This window comes from Nerophis lumbriciformis, linkage group LG10 (genome assembly GCF_033978685.3).
Source record: "Nerophis lumbriciformis linkage group LG10, RoL_Nlum_v2.1, whole genome shotgun sequence".
NCBI classification, from domain to species: domain Eukaryota; kingdom Metazoa; phylum Chordata; class Actinopteri; order Syngnathiformes; family Syngnathidae; genus Nerophis; species Nerophis lumbriciformis.
In genome coordinates this window covers 8,175,138-8,193,797 of record NC_084557.2, presented here as the reverse complement: position 1 = coordinate 8,193,797, position 18,660 = coordinate 8,175,138, and the positions used below count along the sequence as shown (strand labels likewise).

At 41.9% G+C, this 18,660-nt stretch overlaps 1 protein-coding gene across 2 annotated transcripts in view; it reads right to left on the bottom strand.

Annotated features, from left to right (window-relative positions):
* Positions 1-2,826: 2,826 nt before the first annotated feature.
* Positions 2,827-18,660, bottom strand: part of cib2 (calcium and integrin binding family member 2) — a 27,828-nt gene continuing 11,994 nt past the window's right edge. For both annotated transcript variants that reach the window (XM_061970344.1, XM_061970343.1), the window contains 4 exons: positions 18,371-18,482; positions 17,758-17,905; positions 17,486-17,681; positions 2,827-3,505 (listed from right to left, as the gene is read on the bottom strand). In XM_061970344.1, the coding sequence (XP_061826328.1) occupies positions 3,484-3,505; positions 17,486-17,681; positions 17,758-17,905; positions 18,371-18,482 (478 nt within the window). In that variant the 3' untranslated portion in view covers positions 2,827-3,483. The remainder of the gene's footprint in view (positions 3,506-17,485; positions 17,682-17,757; positions 17,906-18,370; positions 18,483-18,660) is intronic.

Sequence of the window (18,660 nt, the reverse complement as noted above, 5' to 3'; positions counted from 1 at the left end):
CGTTGTCGGGACATTGTTGATGTTGATGTTGTCGTTTCATTGGACTACAGAGGAGCTTGTTGATGCTAAACCTAACACGCACTACTTTGTGGACGCCATCAGCTCCACATTTCCCGTTTGTGCTTTGCTGGGTTTCAGCAGTTTTGTTTTGTTTTAATTTCTTCATAGTCTGTCCGGGCAGAGCACTTCTTGTTGTTTTGGTTCGTTAAACCTAACACGCACTAGACAACGTGTATTTTAGTAGTAAGTAAACAAACAAAGGCTCCTAATTAGTCTGCTGACGTATGCAGGAACATATTGTGTCATTTATACACCTATTATTAAGGACAAGTGATAGAAAATTAATTATTAATCTACTTGTTCATTTACTGTTAATATCTGCTTATTTTCTCTTTCAACATGTTCTATCTACACTTCTGTTAAAATGTAATAATCACTTATTCTTCTGTTGTTTGGATACTTTACATTAGATTTGGATGATACCACAAATTTGGGTATCGATCCGATACCAAGTAGTTACAGGATCATACTTTGGTCATATTGAAAGTCCTCTTGTGTCCAGGGACATATTTCCTGAGTTTATGAACATTATATGAATTTTAAAAAAACAAAAAAATATTTTGTGACAATAAAAAATATCGATGTAATCATAGTACTTGGTATCATTACAGTGGATGTCAGGTGTTGATCCACCCATGGCGTTTGTTTACATTGTGACGCCGGTGAGCTATTGTATCCTCCTACGGTGTGTAGTGAAGCATGTTTAGCAATTCCTCGTCCTGCAGTGATAATGATACTTGTAAGAAACTCACTTTATTTGTCGCCATGGAGGCGAGGATTAGGGATTTAGAAGTAGCTAAAACCCTGCTGCGGACTTTAGCCGCTAACTAACTAGCCATGTCTTAAAGAACCTCTTCCTGAGGGTGTTTCAGTGTTATAACTTCACTTTTGTCGTTAGTTTTTAGGCCAAAATGCGTCCGTTCTCCCATTTCTGTCTACACCCTGTGTCTGCTTGTAAGTACTCAGTGTGTGTGCGCTGCCGAACATGCTCCTCTGCTCGTAAAACCAGCAATGACGCGACGTGACGACGACGCGCCGTCATGCCCGTTAAAAAAAAAAAAGGTAGGGAGGGTGGGGAACTGGTACTTTTTAGAGGCGGTATAGTACCGAATATGATTCATTAGTATACCGGTATACCGTTCAACCCTACTCTAAACCAAACCCAATTAAAGCTAATCCACCCTTTCTTTCTCTTTTTTTCCCCCGAATAAGAATCGATAAGAGAAAGTGGAATCGGAACAGGAAAAATCTTACCCAGTAACAGACGTGTCCGCATCGTTCAACTCACTTTGTCCTGAGCTCAGCCTAATAAATTATCGTGACCACTATTAGCCCGCCACTTCAACTTAATTAAAGACAGCATAAGTTAGACTAGTTGACGATGAGCAGATAATAGGTTAATAGACAAAAAGGTTCATGTTTTTCCTACCTGTTCTCCGTTTGACTCATTTCAAACAACCTTTTCTAACATTACAAATTAATAAAATAATTTAAGTTTCCTGCTGATATCAATACTCAAGGATCCAACACCATATGGGAAGTGGAAATGTTGCGTTGGGACATTCCTAATTAATATATTTGTAAGGGGAGACTTTTCCCCTTTCGCCCGGAAAAGGGTGGAGTGCCATCTCCGGGTTGGGGAGGAGATCTTGCCCCAAGTGGAGGAGTTCAAGTACCTCGGAGTCTTGTTCACGAGTGAGGGAAGACTGGATCGTGAGATCGACAGGCGGATCGGTGCGGCGTCTTCAGTAATGCGGATGCTGTATCGATCCGTTGTGGTGAAGAAGGAGCTGAGCCGGAAGGCAAAGCTCTCAATTTACCGGTCAATCTACGTTCCCATCCTCACCTATGGTCATGAGCTTTGGGTTATGACCGAAAGGACAAGATCACGGGTACAAGCGGCCCAAATGAGTTTCCTCCGCCGGGTGGCGGGGCTCTCCCTTAGAGATAGGGTGAGAAGTAAAGCCGCTGCTCCTCCACATCGAGAGGAGCCAGATGAGTTGGTCCGGGCATCTAGTCAGGATGCCACCCGATCGCCTCCCTCGGGAGGTGTTTAGGGCACGTCCGACCGGTAGGAGGCCGCGGGGAAGACCCAGGACACGTTGGGAAGACTATGTCTCCCGGCTGGCCTGGGAACGCCTCGGGATCCCCCGGGAGGAGCTGGACGAAGTGGCTGGGGAGAGGGAAGTCTGGGCTTCCCTGCTTAGGCTGCTGCCCCCGCGACCCGACCTCGGATAAGCGGAAGAAGATGGATGGATGGATAGATTGTTTATTTCAAATCCAAACCTTTCGGTGTGAACATTTAAAGGGTCAAAAGCAGTGAAACTCTCATACCACATTCGGGGCTTCTAAAACCACCCTTGATATATCTTGCATGGCACAGTGCACCGTATTTCACACCGCCACCATACACACACCGCCGCCCCACTTTCTACACTGTAGCTGACCTTTATTTGCCACACTCAGCACCAATTATCCAGGTCAGCTTTTATTTTGCACCTGCAGCAATTCTTCTGTAGAAGACTCGTATATCTGAGACTGCGTGGAGCCAACGTGCTCCATGCAAATCTTTACACAAAAAACAACACCAAGTGCGGCGGTGTAATCATGCACGTGGAACGCTGAGGCAGCTGCTTTTGAAATCACTAATATGATGGAGCGGGCACATCTTTATTGTCCACACTCCTCCTTCGTCACGGCGCGGACAGATCGAGGAGCGCCGATTAGGAACGTTACCGCGGACACAGGAGTAAAGCAGTCACAACACACAGAGAGGACATTTATTCCAAATAATGCAAACTTGAAAAAATGTCTATTCAAAAGAGGGCTGCCACAAACACCTCATGGTATAATAATGGCCAAGGCAGAATATGGAAGCTAGCCCTTCACTTAGCTGGAGGAAATTAAAGTATGATTGTCGTTATGTTACAGTTCCACGAGCATAACCATAACATCAAATAAGCAATACGCTGCCAAAGAGCCAGAGGTTTACCATGCAAGTACAAATAGTGCATATAGCTCATTTACGCCCTCAACGCTAATGCTAAACAGTCATTCATTAGATAGTGAGTATCTGGGAAGTGGGGCTATGACATGTGCAATATAGGTAGATTACTTTTTATGCATTATCGGATGTGCCGTGAAGCCCAAATCCACTTGCCAGGCTCTTGCCAGTCACGTTCCGCTTCCTCCGCGTCGAACAGACCAACCCAGGCCGAGCCCTTTCATTGGTGGTGGTCACGTGGGTTCGTCCGTCAAGACATCCAGCATCCTGAGAACTCTACATCCATCCGCTGGTTTGCGCTCTTATCTGGGCAGACGTCGCAGAGGCGAGGACAGCTGGGGAGACGACGCTGGCGAGGACACGCGGGATGATTCGGAGTAGCAGACAGGCACTGTGCTCGGCGTCACCGTGGAGCCCTCTCAGATTCGTATGTGGAAGGTACTGTTGGAGACACGACGCCAGGCAAAAATCGCACATTAGCAAAGTTGATAAGGGTGCAAACTTAATTTAAAAGGAGCCATATGTAATAAATTCATGTCATGTCATCATTAAATGGCCCTGATATGTCAAAAGGCATTAATAAATCATGATAACTGTTAGGGCTGCCAATCTTTGGGTGTCCCACGATTCGATTCAATATCGATTACTTGTCGTCAGGATTCGATTCAAAATGGATTTTTTTCGATTCAACGCGATTCTCAATTAAAAAACGATATTTTCCCGATTCAAAAGGATTCTCTATTCATTCAATACAAAGGATATCAGCAGGATCTACCCCAGTCTGCTGACATGCAAGCAGAGTAGTAGATTTTTGTAAAAAGCTTTTATAATTGTAAAGGACAATGTTTTATCAACTGATTGCAATAATGTAAATTTGTTTGAACTATTAAATGAACCAAAAATATGACTTATTTTATCTTTGTGGAAATATTGGACACAGTGTGTTGTCAAGTTTATGAGATGCGATGCAAGTGTAAGCCACTGTCACTATTGTTCATTTTTTAATTTTTCTATACATTTCTAATGATAATGTCAATGAGGGATTTTTAATGACTGCTATGTTGAAATTGTAACTAATATTGATACTGTTGTTGATAATATTCATTTTTGTTTCACTACTTTTGGTTTGTTCTGTGTCGTGTTTGTGTCTCCTCTCAATTGCTCTGTTTATTGCAGTTCTGAGTGTTGCTGGGTCGGGTTTGGTTTTGGAATTGGATTGCATTGTTATGGTATTGCTGTGTATTGTTTTGTTGGATTGATTAATTAAAAAATAAATAAATAAATGAAAAATAAATAAATAAATGAAAAATAAAAATAAATAAATAAATAAAATTAAAAAATCGATTTAAAAAAAAAGAGAATCGATTCTGAATTTCACAACGTGAGAATCGCGATTCGAATTCGAATCGATTTTTTCCCACACCCCTGGGGTGTGCCGGGTTATGCTCATTTCAAAATTAGATTTACAGCCCCGAAATCTTGTTATTGTTTTCATTTCGAGGCCCCGCCCTCTACCGTTTGACCAATTAGAAAGTCCGTGAGTGTGTCACATCCAGGTTGCCAGTTACTAGTGCTAGCGCCGCCCTAATGGCTCTAACTTGAGCATTTTTAAAAAAGGATTGAAAATGGAAAAATATGGGGGGAAATAATTTTTTTGTTTTAGTATGTTTTTTGTTTGAGGACAAACATGACACAAACCTTCCCAATTGTTAGAACTACCACTGTTTAATATGTTTGTGTGTATGCTTCCCTGATGAGACTATTTGGTGAACATCGTTTTGTCCTACTAATTTTGGCGGTTCTTGAACTCACCATAGTGTGGACTGTGAGGCAACAGTTTGTTTACATGTAAAATCTTCCACTCCTTTGTCTCATTTTGTCCACCAAAAGTTTTATGCTGTGCGTGAATGCACAAAGGTCCGCTTTGTTGTTGTTATTGACTTGTTGGAGTGCTAATCAGGCATATTTGGTCAGTGCATGACTGCAAGCTAATCAATGCTAACATGCTATTTAGGCTAGCTGTATGTACATATTGCATCATTATGCCTCATTTGTAGGTATATTTGAGCTCCTTTACTTTTATCCTCTTTGTATATAATTTAGTTGTGCATGTCTCATGATACATTATCTGTATGTAATATTGGCTGCATTTCAGATAGTTGTTTGTGTGCCATGTTGTTCCAGACCACAGCAAACATTACCTAGCTTGCCAAAGATTGTAATAAATCCATTAGAAGAAGACAGCCTGTCGTTTCCTTCTTTAACTTGGACACACACATCTATACCTTTGGCCATTAAAAGCCAGTAATTTCCAGGAGTTATCTCACCTTCTGAGTAGCCTCTGATTTACTAATAGTTTCTAATGTTGTAAAAATGTGTAGAATAAATATTACATTTCAACTGTCAACAAAGATTTGCTTCAGCATGCGACACATAGTCATTTTGATAGTAGGCTATTATAGCTAATATAGACACTTACGTCATGTGTTGTCTTCATTATAACACTTATATACGGCTTTTCATTTTTTGCAGCTCCAGACAGATTAGTTTTTTGTATTTTTGGTCCAATATGGCTCTTTCAATGTTTTCAGTTGCCGACCCCTGGTCTAGCTACTGCCACTGGTAAAGTTACTAAACATGTCAGACCTTAGTAACTCTAAAAGGCCTCTGTTAGAATAATTATGTATATATTATCACACAACTTTTATGCTTTAGGGCCGTTGCTATAGTTATTATCAATTGTACTGAAGTTGTACTTTTCTATCTGTGCAAATTGACAGCTGGCAATCCAAAAGATTGCCAGTCGTCTCGTATCAGTGTTGTGTCCAGACTTGTCCTGCTGACTGCCAAGGCCGAACATCGAGTACCATGACGCAGACAAAGCAGAGACAGGGTGATATCACGAGTGTCAGCACATTTGCATTTCATTAATAGTCATATATTGTGTCTAACTGGGACTGTTGAGATTACCCCCTTCCCTCAGCGACAGCCTCAGTGATGTAACTAGGGACCTCCCAAATAAATAGAGGAAGCACGTGGGCAGGATTTTAGAGCGTAGGTTGGTTCTGTAACTAGAGTACAGCCCAAAAAGGTCTCTCCTCATTGAGCCAAATTGAACTCTGTCTCTGCATGATTCCTTGCTTCTTGTCTGTTTAATAGATGTCATCAGTGCTTGAACCGTTACAATTCTTAACTTATTCATAACAAAGCCAGGAACAAAACGAGGATTTGTATCGGAGATGCCTTTGAAAGATGGAGACGATTGAAGGCGGAGAAGATTTTTCCGTCTGACGCCAAACTTGCAAATTTTCTACTTGATAGGTAAGTAAGGCATTTACGTTTTCTAATTAATTGTAATAAATGGAAATTGACATTTGTAAACTATATGGTCCAATACAGTCTATGATCTTGTCTGACAAAGATAGTATGTTCCTGCAACGAATGCTTAGCATGTTAGCCCGGTCAATGACACATCGACATATAGGCTAACTGGAGAAATATATGCCTGTTAGCCTGTGAGTCGATGTGCAGCCATGCGAGTACGTGAAAAATGGTACGGGTAAAGGGTTCCGTCTGTAGTGTCAACACAAGTCCTTGACCTTTACTATCCAAACTAAACCTGTCCGAGATTGTGAAGGCTGCTACCAGATATAGCACCAAGCCAATGGATTCTGGCACACCTACTGACATCATACTTACCAATAAACCTGATAGGTACTCATCTGGCGTGTTCTGTCAAAGCCTTACTGACCACTGTAGTGTCGCTAGTGTTCAAAAATATGCTATCATCAGACAACTGCCACGGATTGTGTCCAAACGACACCTGAGACGTTTTAACGAGCAGGCTTCCTTATATGGCCGAGCACAGGTACAATGGACACTTGTAAATCTCCAGGTCTGGGTGGGTAGACCCATTCTTCTTGAAAGCTGCAGCTCATATTATTGTATTTAAACAGCTACAGAATCCAGGCCCATCTCCATTTTGCCCTGACTTTCTAAAATGTTTGAAAAAATAATCACCACAAGCTATGAAAACAAACATTTAGAGACCCTTATATGGCGTCACATTAGTGCCAAAAATCCGAGCGCATAAAAACTGTTATCGCGCGCTGATTCTCCACTTCGTGCGCGCGCGACACCCTTTTGCGCGCGCGTGGTGCCTTTCTGCGCGCGCACCGTCTCGGTCTGTGCGCTGTCATGTTTCGTTTTGGCCCTTTGGGGGCGGGTATGCTTAGACGGCCCCTTCTTTCTGATTGGTCAGGCGAAAAATGCTCAGAGCCAATCAGAAGTATAGCAGGGCGGGTCATCGTCAATATGTATCAAGATTTACGGAGGAAGAAGTGGATAAAAAGATGTCGCGCGCTGATGAAGGCTATTTCATACCACATAAACACAATACAGGGTAATACAAAATGTGACCCAAATAAATAATAAGACAACAAACACCATAATCACATCTTTCAGCCAGAACTGGTCCACCAGCAATAACATCCAACCATAATATATCTATTCTATTCTATTCTATTTTATCCACTAGCGACGCTGAGATCATTATTCATGCGTTCGTTACGTCTCGTCTCGACTACTGTAACGTATTATTTTCGGGTCTCCCTATGTCTAGCATTAAAAGACTACAATTGGTACAAAATGCGGCTGCTAGACTTTTGTCAAGAACAAGAAAGTTTGATCATATTACGCCTATACTGGCTCACCTGCACTGGCTTCCTGTGCACTTAAGATGCGACTTTAAGGTTTTACTACTTACGTATAAAATACTACACGGTCTAGCTCCGTCCTATCTTGTCGATTGCATTGTACCATATGTCCCGGCAAGAAATCTGCGTTCAAAGAACTCCGGCTTATTAGTGATTCCCAGAGCCCAAAAAAAGTCTGAGGGCTATAGAGCGTTTTCTATTCGGGCTCCAGTACTATGGAATGCCCTCCCGGTAACAGTTAGAGATGCTACCTCAGTAGAAGCATTTAAGTCCCATCTTAAAACTCATTTGTATACTCTAGCCTTTAAATAGCCCCCCTGTTAGACCAGTTGATCTGCCGTTTCTTTTCTTTTCTCCTCTGCTCCCCTTTTCCTTGTGGAGGGGGGGGGCACAGGTCCGGTGGCCATGGATGAAGTGCTGGCTGTCCAGAGTCGGGACCCGGGGTGGACCGCTCGCCTGTGCATCGGCTGGGAACATCTCTGCGCTGCTGACCCGTCTCCGCTCGGGATGGTGTCCTGCTGGCCCCACTATGGACTGGACTCTTACTATTATGTTGGATCCACTATGGACTGGACTCTCACAATATTATGTCAGACCCACTCGACATCCATTGCTTTCGGTCTCCCCTAGAGGGGGGGGGGGTTTACCCACATATGCGGTCCTCTCCAAGGTTTCTCATAGTCATTCACATCAACGTCCCACTGGGGTGAGTTTTTCCTTGCCCTTATGTGGGCTTTGTACCGAGGATGTCGTTGTGGCTTGTGCAGCCCTTTGAGACACTTGTGATTTAGGGCTATATAAATAAACATTGATTGATTGATTGATAATATTATTTTATATTTTCACTTCTTCTTGAACATTTGTTTTCTAATTTATGGAATTTCTTTTGATTCAGCCATAAAATTAATGAAATAATCTTTGAATTTTGTTTTTAAAATGTTAAAAATAGCCTTTTAATAATGTATTCTGAAACAGTTTAAAATAATCAGAGAACTGACTAACACTGACCCTACACAACTATGTTGCACAATTAAGTCTTTTTTTTTTTTAAAGCGAAAGAGGTAACTTCAACAAGTACAGCATCCTATGTCATATCTACATGTAATAAGATTTGTAACAAGGCAAACCGTTTGTAAATTGGTCGAAAATCGAGCAAGTTATGGTAATTTAATTAGTACATGTACCATTGACATCAATGTAATGATTGAGGCTAGATGTCCGAGGTAAGATGGCTACAACGTTGCTACGCTGGAGAATGATTGGTCATTTGAAAAATGCTCAGAGCCAATCAGAAAGGAGGGGCCGTCTAAGCATACCCGCCCCCAAAGTGCCAAAAATAAACATGACAGCGCGAGGAGAGATGCCAGGAGTACACAGAGAGCGCACAGACCGAGACGAAGTGGAGAATCAGCACGCGATAACAGTTTTTATGCGCTCGGATTTTTGGCACTAATGTGACGCCATACCCTTAATGCCTTTAACCCTCTGATACTGGCTTTCATCATCATGACAAAGCTGTATCTCTGCCATGCTAAAGGTGGTAAATGATATTTTACTGTATGTTCCATAGACTAGTAGTGTAGTAGGCCTAAGTATACATTAAAACAAGGCAGAATGTAGGAGCCACACTTGAATTCCCCTATGTTGGGTGTATGAATATGATTGACCACTTTAGCACTGCACTGATTGGTTGTGAGTTGTTTTCATTATGGTAAGCGCATTCAGCTGGGTAATGGTGGCCGGGTTACGCTCTTCTACGCCCATTAGAGTCTTTGCCATCATTTTGGCATATTGACTATTCAGTCATCTTCATCATTATCAGCATACAAAGTAAGTGGCTGTTTCCATTCCACACCCCAGGTACAGTCGTGGTCAAAAGTTGACATACACTTGTAAAGGACATAATATCATGGCTGTCTTGAGTTTCCTATCATTTCTACAACTCTTATTTTTTGTGGTAGAGTGATTGGAGCACATACTTGTTGGTCACAAAAAAACATTCATGAAGTTTGGTTCTTTTATGAATTTATTATGGGTCTACTGAAAACGTGAGCAAATGTGCTGGGTCAAAAGTATACATACAGCAATGTTAATATTTGCTTACATGTCCCTTGGCAAGTTTCACTGCAATAAGGCGCTTTTGGTAGCCATCCACAAGCTTCTGCTTGAATTTTTGACCACTCCTCTTGACCAAATTGGTGCAGTTCAGCTAAATGTGTTGGTTTTCTGACATGGACTTGTTTCTTCAGCAAGGACTTTGGGAAGGCCATTCTAAAACCTTCATTATAGCCTGATTTAGCCATTCCTTTACCACGTTTCACGTGTGTTTGGGGTCATTGTCCTGTTGGAACACCCAACTGTGCCCAAGACCCAACCTCCAAACTGATGATTTTAGGTTGTCCTGAAGACTTTCGAGGTAATCCTCCTTTTTCATTGTCCCATTTACTCTCTGTAAAGCACCAGTTCCATTGGCAGCAAAACAGGCCCAGAGCATAATACTACCACCACCATGCTTGACGGTAGGAGTGGTGTTCCTGGGATAACGTTGTGTTTTAGTGTTTTTCCTGCCTTCTTTTTTGTCTGCACCTGTGTTTTAGTGATTCGTCCTCGGCGAGGGGCGGACCTGGTGACACACCTGCTCGCAATTAGCCCGCCAGTATTTAGGCTCGTCACCTACAGCTTGACCTTGCTGGTCATTGTTTCCCGAACTCCGCACGTGCATGCGCCTACTTCGCCTCATGGTACGTTGCTTTCCCTTGTCCTGTTATTTCTAACTTCTTTGTGTTTGTTCCCTAGCCTCCTTGAGGCAGCAAAGACTTAATGCGGTGCTTGGTGCGCCCTGGCTTTCCCCCCTGCCAACCACTGAGGAACCTGTTTTGTTAGTATTCATGGTGTGCACTTCTGCCCCATCGCTTGTTGTTACACTTTTTGACTTATTTAATGTATTCCTTTTTGTACCTTGAAGGTAGAAAAGCGCTATACAAGTATAACCCATTTATCATTATTTATTTATTTCAAACTTGCCTCCCGTCTCTGCATCCCGGGGTCACCCCCTTGACCAGTTCATAACAATTAAAGGCCTCATCTTTTCACCTCCAAACATATTGCTGGGTATTGTGGCCAAACAGCTCCATTTTTGTTTCATCTGACCACAGAACTTTCCTCCAGAAGGTCTTATCTTTGTCCATGTGATGTCTGATGAAACAAAAATTGAGCTGTTTGACCACAATACCCAGCAATATGTTTGGAGGCCTTTAATCCCAGAAATACCATGCCCGGAGGTTGGGTCTTGGGCGCACTTGGGTGTTCCAACAGGACAATGACCCCAAACACACATCGAAAGTGGTAAAGGAATGGCTAAATCAGGCTAGAATGAAAGTTTTAGAATGGCCTTCCCAAAGTACTGACTTAAACGTGTGGAAAATGCTGAAGAAACAAGTCCATGTCAGAAAACCAACAAATTTAGCTGAACTGCACCAATTTTGTCAAGAGGAGTGGTCAAAAATTCAAGCAGAAGCTTGTGGATGGCTACCAAAAGCGCCTTATTGCAGTGAAACTTGCCAAGGGACATGTAAGCAAATATTAACATTGCTGTATGTATACTTTTGACCCAGCAGATTTGCTCACCTTTTCAGTAGACCCATAATAAATTCATAAAAAGAACCAAACTTCATGAATGTTTTTTGTGACCAACAAGTATGTGCTCCAATCACTCTATCACAAAAAAAATAAGAGTTGTAGAAATGATTGGAAACTCAAGACAGCCATGACATTATGTTCTTTACAAGTGTATGTCATGTTCTTTACAAGTGTATGTCAAGAAAGCGGTTATTCATCCTCTGCTCAAAAGACCTAACCTTGATCCTGACCTCATGGTAAACTACCGACCGGTGTCCCACCTTCCGTTTATTTCGAAAATCCTCGAAAAAATTGTCGCACAGCAGCTAAATGAACACTTAGTGTCTAACAATCTCTGTGAACCTTTTCAATCCGGTTTCAGGGCAAATCACTCTACGGAGACAGCCCTCGCAAAAATGACTAATGATCTACTGCTAACGATGGATTCTGATGCGTCATCTATGTTGCTGCTTCTCGATCTTAGCGCTGCTTTCGATACCGTCGATCATAATATTTTATTAGAGCGTATCAAAACACGTATTGGTATGTCAGACTTAGCCTTGTCGTGGTTTAACTCTTATCTTACTGACAGGATGCAGTGCGTCTCCCATAATAATGTGACCTCGGACTATGTTAAGGTAACGTGCGGAGTTCCTCAGGGTTCGGTTCTTGGCCCTGCACTCTTTAGTATTTACATGCTGCCGCTAGGCGACATCATACGCAAATACGGTGTTAGCTTTCATTGTTATGCTGATGACACCCAACTCTACATGCCCCTAAAGCTGACCAACACGCCGGATTGTAGTCAGCTGGAGGCGTGTCTTAATGAAATTAAACAATGGATGTCCACTAACTTCTTGCAACTCAACGCCAAGAAAACGGAAATGCTGATTATCGGTCCTGCTAAACACCGACATTTATTTAATAATTTGACAACCAAACATTTACACAAGGCGAATCAGTAAAGAATCTGGGTATTATCTTCGACCCAACTCTCTCCTTTGAGTCACACATTAAGAGTGTTACTAAAACGGCCTTCTTTCATCTCCGTAATATCGCTAAAATTCCTTCTATTTTATCCACTAGCGACGCTGAGATCATTATTCATGCGTTCGTTACGTCTCGTCTCGATTACTGTAACGTATTATTTTCGTGTCTCCCTATGTCTAGCATTAAAAGATTGCAGTTGGTACAAAATGCGGCTGCTAGACTTTTGACAAGAACAAGAAAGTTTGATCATATTACGCCTATACTGGCTCACCTGCACTGGCTTCCTGTGCACTTAAGATGTGACTTTAAGGTTTTACTACTTACGTATAAAATACTACACGGTCTAGCTCCGTCCTATCTTGTCGATTGTATTGTACCATATGTCCCGGCAAGAAATCTGCGTTCAAAGAACTCTGGCTTATTAGTGATTCCCAGAGCCCAAAAAAAGTCTGCGGGCTATAGAGCGTTTTCTATTGGAGCTCCAGTACTATGGAATGCTCTCCCGGTAACAGTTAGAGATGCTACCTCAGTAGAAGCATTTAAGTCCCATCTTAAAACTCATTTGTATACTCTAGCCTTTAAATAGACCCCCTTTTTTAGACCAGTTGATCTGCCGTTTCTTTTCTTTTCTCCTCTGCTCCCCCCTATCCCTTGTGGAGGGGGAGACACACAGGTCCGGTGGCCATGGATGAAGTGCTGGCTGTCCAGAGTCGGGACCCGGGGTGGACCGCTCGCCTGTGCATCGGTTGGGAACATCTCTGCGCTGCTGACCCGTCTCCGCTCGGGATGGTTTCCTGCTGGTCCCACTATGGACTGGACTCTTACTATTATGTTGGATCCACTATGGACTGGACTCTCACAATATTATGTCAGACCCACTCGACATCCATTGCATTCGGTCTCCCCTAGAGGGGGGGGGGGGGTTACCCACATATGCGGTCCTCTCCAAGGTTTCTCATAGTCATTCACATCGACGTCCCACTGGGGTGAGTTTTTCCTTGCCCTTATGTGGGCTCTGTACCGAGGATGTCGTTGTGTGATTTAGGGCTATATAAATAAACATTGATTGATTGATTGATTGATTTAACTTTTGACCACGACTGTACATATAATCAGTCGGACGCATCATCAATGTCAGCCTGCCGTGCCATTGAAGGAACGCTTAAATTCATACGCCGCAATTTCTGGTTTGCATTATATGACGTCACACCACTGAATACACATGGTGGTCCAGCCAGCGTCTGTTCTCCATGGGTACTGGGCGCCAAGAAAAATGCCCTATGATTGCACTGTTTTCGGCTGTACCAACCGTTCAAAACGCGAAAAGGTTTAACCTTTCTTCAGGGTTCCTCATGAGGCAATCAAGTGACAAAAGTGACGTCTTGGTGAAGATTGATGATCGCTAATTTTTAGGTCTATTTTGTTAATGCCTGGCTGGCGATTGACTGACACACCCTCCGCCATCGACCGCTAGCTCGCGATCGACGTAATGGCCACCCCTGCCGTACAGTATATGAAGAGTTCACGCGAAAAAACACATATATCTCCATTTTCCTTGTTTGGAGTAAATCAATGTTTTTGTGGAGATTTTCATGAAACAGCCATCCTGCTGATGTGGGTTGCAATTCTAACAACCAAAAATGAAACTCCCAATTTGAAAAATGCACATTTATTACAAGAACGGAATTTTGATAATTGTGTGCACGTTTTGCAGCAAAAACAGATAACTTTAAACTATGTTTCTTTGTAAAAAAAAAAAAAAAAAAAAGACTAGTCATATATGGTGCCAGCCGCGCCCTAAAAATGAGTCAGGTCAGTTTTCGCAGAGGAATGCTTATTCAATCACTGTAATGATTTTTTTTGGGGTGATCCCTGAACAGGGGATCTGGGGCTTCATTGACCGCTGCATTATCACATTATTACCATGACAGCTGCATCACAAGACAACAACAGCAGAGCAAACAGACAATTCAGTTAGTCACTGAAGAGAGTAGTAGCTACAAACATATCCTGTACTTCAGTGTTTTTCAACCTTTTTTGAGCCAAGGCACATTTTTTGCGTTGAAAAAATCCGGAGGCACACCACCAGCAGAAATGATTAAAAAAACGAAACTCAGTTGGCAGTAAAAAGATGTTGTTGGATATGACTTTAAACCATAACCAAACATGCATCAATATAGCTCTTGTCTCAAAGTAGGTGTACTGTCACCACCTGTCACATCACGCCGTGACTCATTTTGAGTTTTTTGCTGTTTTCCTGTGTGTAGTGTTTTAGTTCTTGTCTTGCCCTCCTATTTAGGTGTTTTTTTCCCTTTTTTTGGTATTTTCCTGTAGCAGTTTCATGTCTTCCTTTGAGCGATATTTCCTGCATCAACTTTGTTTTAGCAATCAATAATATTTCAGTTGTTTTTATCTTTCTTTGTGGGGACATTGTTGATTGTCATGTCATGTTCGGATGTCCATTGTGGACGCCGCCTTTGCTCCACAGTAAGTCTTTGCTGTCGTCCAGCATTCTGTTTTTGTTTACTTTGTAGCCAGGTCAGTTTTAGTTTCGTTCTGCATAGCCTTCTCTAAGCTTCAATGCCTTTTCTTAGGGGCACTCACCTTTTGTTTATTTTTGGTTTAAGCATTAGACACCTTTTTACCTGCACGCTTTCCCCGCTATTTCCGACATCTACAAAGCAATTAGCTACCTGCTGCCACCTACTGATATGGAAGAGTATTACACGGTTACTCTGCCGAGCTCTAGACAGCACCGACACTCAACAACAACACATCATTTGCAGACTATAATTACTGGTTTGCAAAAAATATTTTTAACCCAATTAGGTGAAATTAGATCATCTCCCACGGCACACCAGACGGTATGTCACGGCACACTAGTGTGCCGCGGCACAGTGGTTGAAAAACACCGCTGTACTTTATGTACACAGGCAACAGACGACGTTTTTCCAACCGCACTGTGTCGACCTTTCTTGCTCACCGACCGCTCAAATTGATCAGGATAGTGTTTCTCTTTTTGAGGCCATTAGGCGAGGGCACCTTTCATCTAAGTTACTCATTATTGATGCTTTAATTTAATTACAATCACAGCAAAACAAACACAAAGCGAGCGAATATGGGCTCCAACTAAAAAGTTAAAGTTAAAGTACCAATAATTGTCACACACACACGAGGTGTGGCGAAATTATTCTCTGCAATTGACACATCACCCTTGATCACCCCCTGGGAGGTGAGGGGAGCAGTGAGCAGCAGCAGTGGCTGCGCCCGGGAATCATTTTTGGTGATTTAACCCCCAATTCCAACCCTTGATGCTGAGTGCCAAGCAGGGAGGTAATGGCTCTCATTTTTATAGTCTTTGGTATGACTCGGCCGGGGTTTGAACTCACAGGTACGCCAAAGAGTCACTTCATTAAAGTACAGTGTTTTATTTTCCTAAATTCAAACACAGTGTTACTGTTCAAACTGTGTGTAATGTTACAACGGCCAAAAATATTAAATATACTTATTAAATGAAACCTCTGCCTTGTTTTTGATGCATACGTAGGCCTACTACGTTACTGGATTTGTATGTTGGTCATACATGTGGTATTGGAAAGCCAAGTTTTTTCTGAGGTGGTACTTGCTGAAAAACAAAGTTTGAGAACCACTGGTGTAAACTATTTAGTGGTACTCACAGCTCAAAATGGGCGGAATGGCGTTTGTCGGTTTTTGCGCCTGAACGCTTCACACAGACTGCAACTGAGCCCCTTGAGGTTTTGAGTAGTGCAAGAAAAGATTTATGAGCATTTGGATGCTTAGTAATGGCTTCTTAGTGATGCTATGACGTCATTGCCTATTATTATTTTGTCTATTATCCCGAATATGTCACCCTTTTATGCTCAGGTAAGCGTTTTTGCATCAGCATCAGACTTGCAGCCATATATCCATAGTTCATAGAGCAGACCTGGGCAAATTAAGGCCCGGGGGCCGCGTTAAGCTTTTCAATCTGGCCCGCCGGACATTCCCCAAAAAATGTTTTAGCTCTTTAAGATGGAAAGTGTAAGTCTTGAACTATACAAAGTATTTCAATGGTTGGAATCTGCACTTTTGCATGATATACTAGTTACTATGGTCATCTAATTAGTTACTATGGTAATATAAGTCACAGCAGCTCAGACGAGGCACTAAGCAGTGTGGGTGGGGAGCGTTTCCACAGAGTGTTTCCCGAGCGGCCAGCCTGAAATGCGGGTGTCAGGGACAGATTCGGAAGGAGATTTTTACAACTAAGTTCTAAAGCTTAGTGATATATCAGATTGTAGGTGGGGTTTTTTTTTTTACCCTTTGCGTTAATTTTTCGCTGTTTGTTGCATTTTTGTTGTGTTTCGCTTGATTGTAAAATATGTGGATGGAGAGGGGGTGTGACGTTCATATGTTGTCAATATTCAGTGTTTTATCCTTCATAGTTAATATTGTAAATCCCACATTCTTTATGTTCATGTACATTCTGGGTGTCTCATTCAGTAAAAAAATTTAAAATTCCATCCGTTTTTTAAGGCGGTCTGTCATTACGTTTTTAGTATTCAGACATTATTGTGAAGTTTTGTATTAGTGTTCCTAAAAATAGATATACTGGCCCCCAGACACATTTTTTCCCTCTAAATTTGGCCGCCACGAGTCAAAATAATTGCCCAGGCCTGTCATAGAGCATGGTGTAATAACAATTAGGGCTGCAACTAACAACTAATTTGATAATCGATTAATCTGTCGATTATTAGTTTGATTAATCGATTAATAATCGGATAAAAGAGACAAACTACATTTCTATCCTTTCCCGTATTTTATTGGGAAAAAAACAGCATACTGGCACCATACTTATTTTGATTATTGTTTCTCAGCTGTTTGTAAATGTTGCAGTTTATAAATAAAGGTTTCTAAAAATGTTTTAAAAATTTTAAATTAAAAAAATATAAAAAATACAAAAAATTGCCTGTGCGCATGCGCATAGCATAGATCCAATGAATCGATGACTAAATTAATCGCCAACTATTTTTATAATCGATTTAATCGATTAGTTGTTGCAGCCCTAATAACAATATAGCACAATAAAGTGGATTACCTTAAGAAGTCAGGAGCCCTTGATATCATATTTTCAAAATCGGCAAAGGAGAGTTTATTGTCTCCGTCTAAATCGGCCTCTTCGATGGTCTTCTCACACACCAGCTGCACCTCTTCAGGAGTCAACTCCTCCTTTGTCAGCCTGTTCAGAGTTTTTTCCAGGTCCTCTTTGCAAAGGTAATTATCCACATTGAAATCTGCGAGCAGCAAACACAAGAGCAGGTGTTTATTTATACCGTTGCGCCGAATAAACACACCGAAATGTGTCTTTACCATATATTTTGAAGGCGTAAATGGCCTTCAGTTCCCGTGGAGCCATTTCACTGAGGACTGAGAACATATCCACAAATTCATTGAAGCTGAGATTCCCCATCCCATCCTCTGAGAAAGACTCAACAATCCTGTTACGGAATGGATTTTCCTTCAGAGGAAGGTAATAACAACATTTATAAGAATTAATGCAATTTATTTTCACTGCAATGACAAGCAAAGACATGCCTGCAGTTCACCCCCTTTAGACCAATCACACATCTGCCTCATAGTCTGTGTGTACATAGGCTGTGGTGTTACGCAATATGTCATTAGCGCGCCTTCCAAAATGGACCACACTTAAAAAAATAGGAGGCATGTCTGCCGGAATGGAGCGTTTCATGGCACATTAACTTCCATGGATCCACATAATATGGTTAGTCATAGGATTAAAAATCAATCCCGCCCTCTGAAAAGCATTACGTATCGATTAGTTGTCGCCTTACGTGAGCAGCCGGCGACACGTTTCGCTCTGAGTGTCCTGATTCGTTTAGAATAACATTTTAAAAAGGGGTGAGGACTTTTAAAAAGGAACGGCACCAGACATGAAGTACCATAAAAAGAATGCATTTGTTACCTTTAACTCTGGCATGTTGACTATCAAAGCTAAAGGTAATTTACAATCAGGGTCCTTGGTGTAGTCCATTGGTACGAGATGAGGAGCCAATTCATGGTATCTACCGTGCAACCTAAGGAGAAACAACAGATAGACATTATGATCTAAAAGGAAATGATACACAAAACTTTATTTCACTCTATGTGTGAATGAGAGTGGGAATGTTGTCTATCTGAGCCTGTGATTAGGTGACGACTTGTCTAGGGTGTACCCCGCCTTCTGCCTGTGTGCAGCTGGGATAGGCTCCAGCA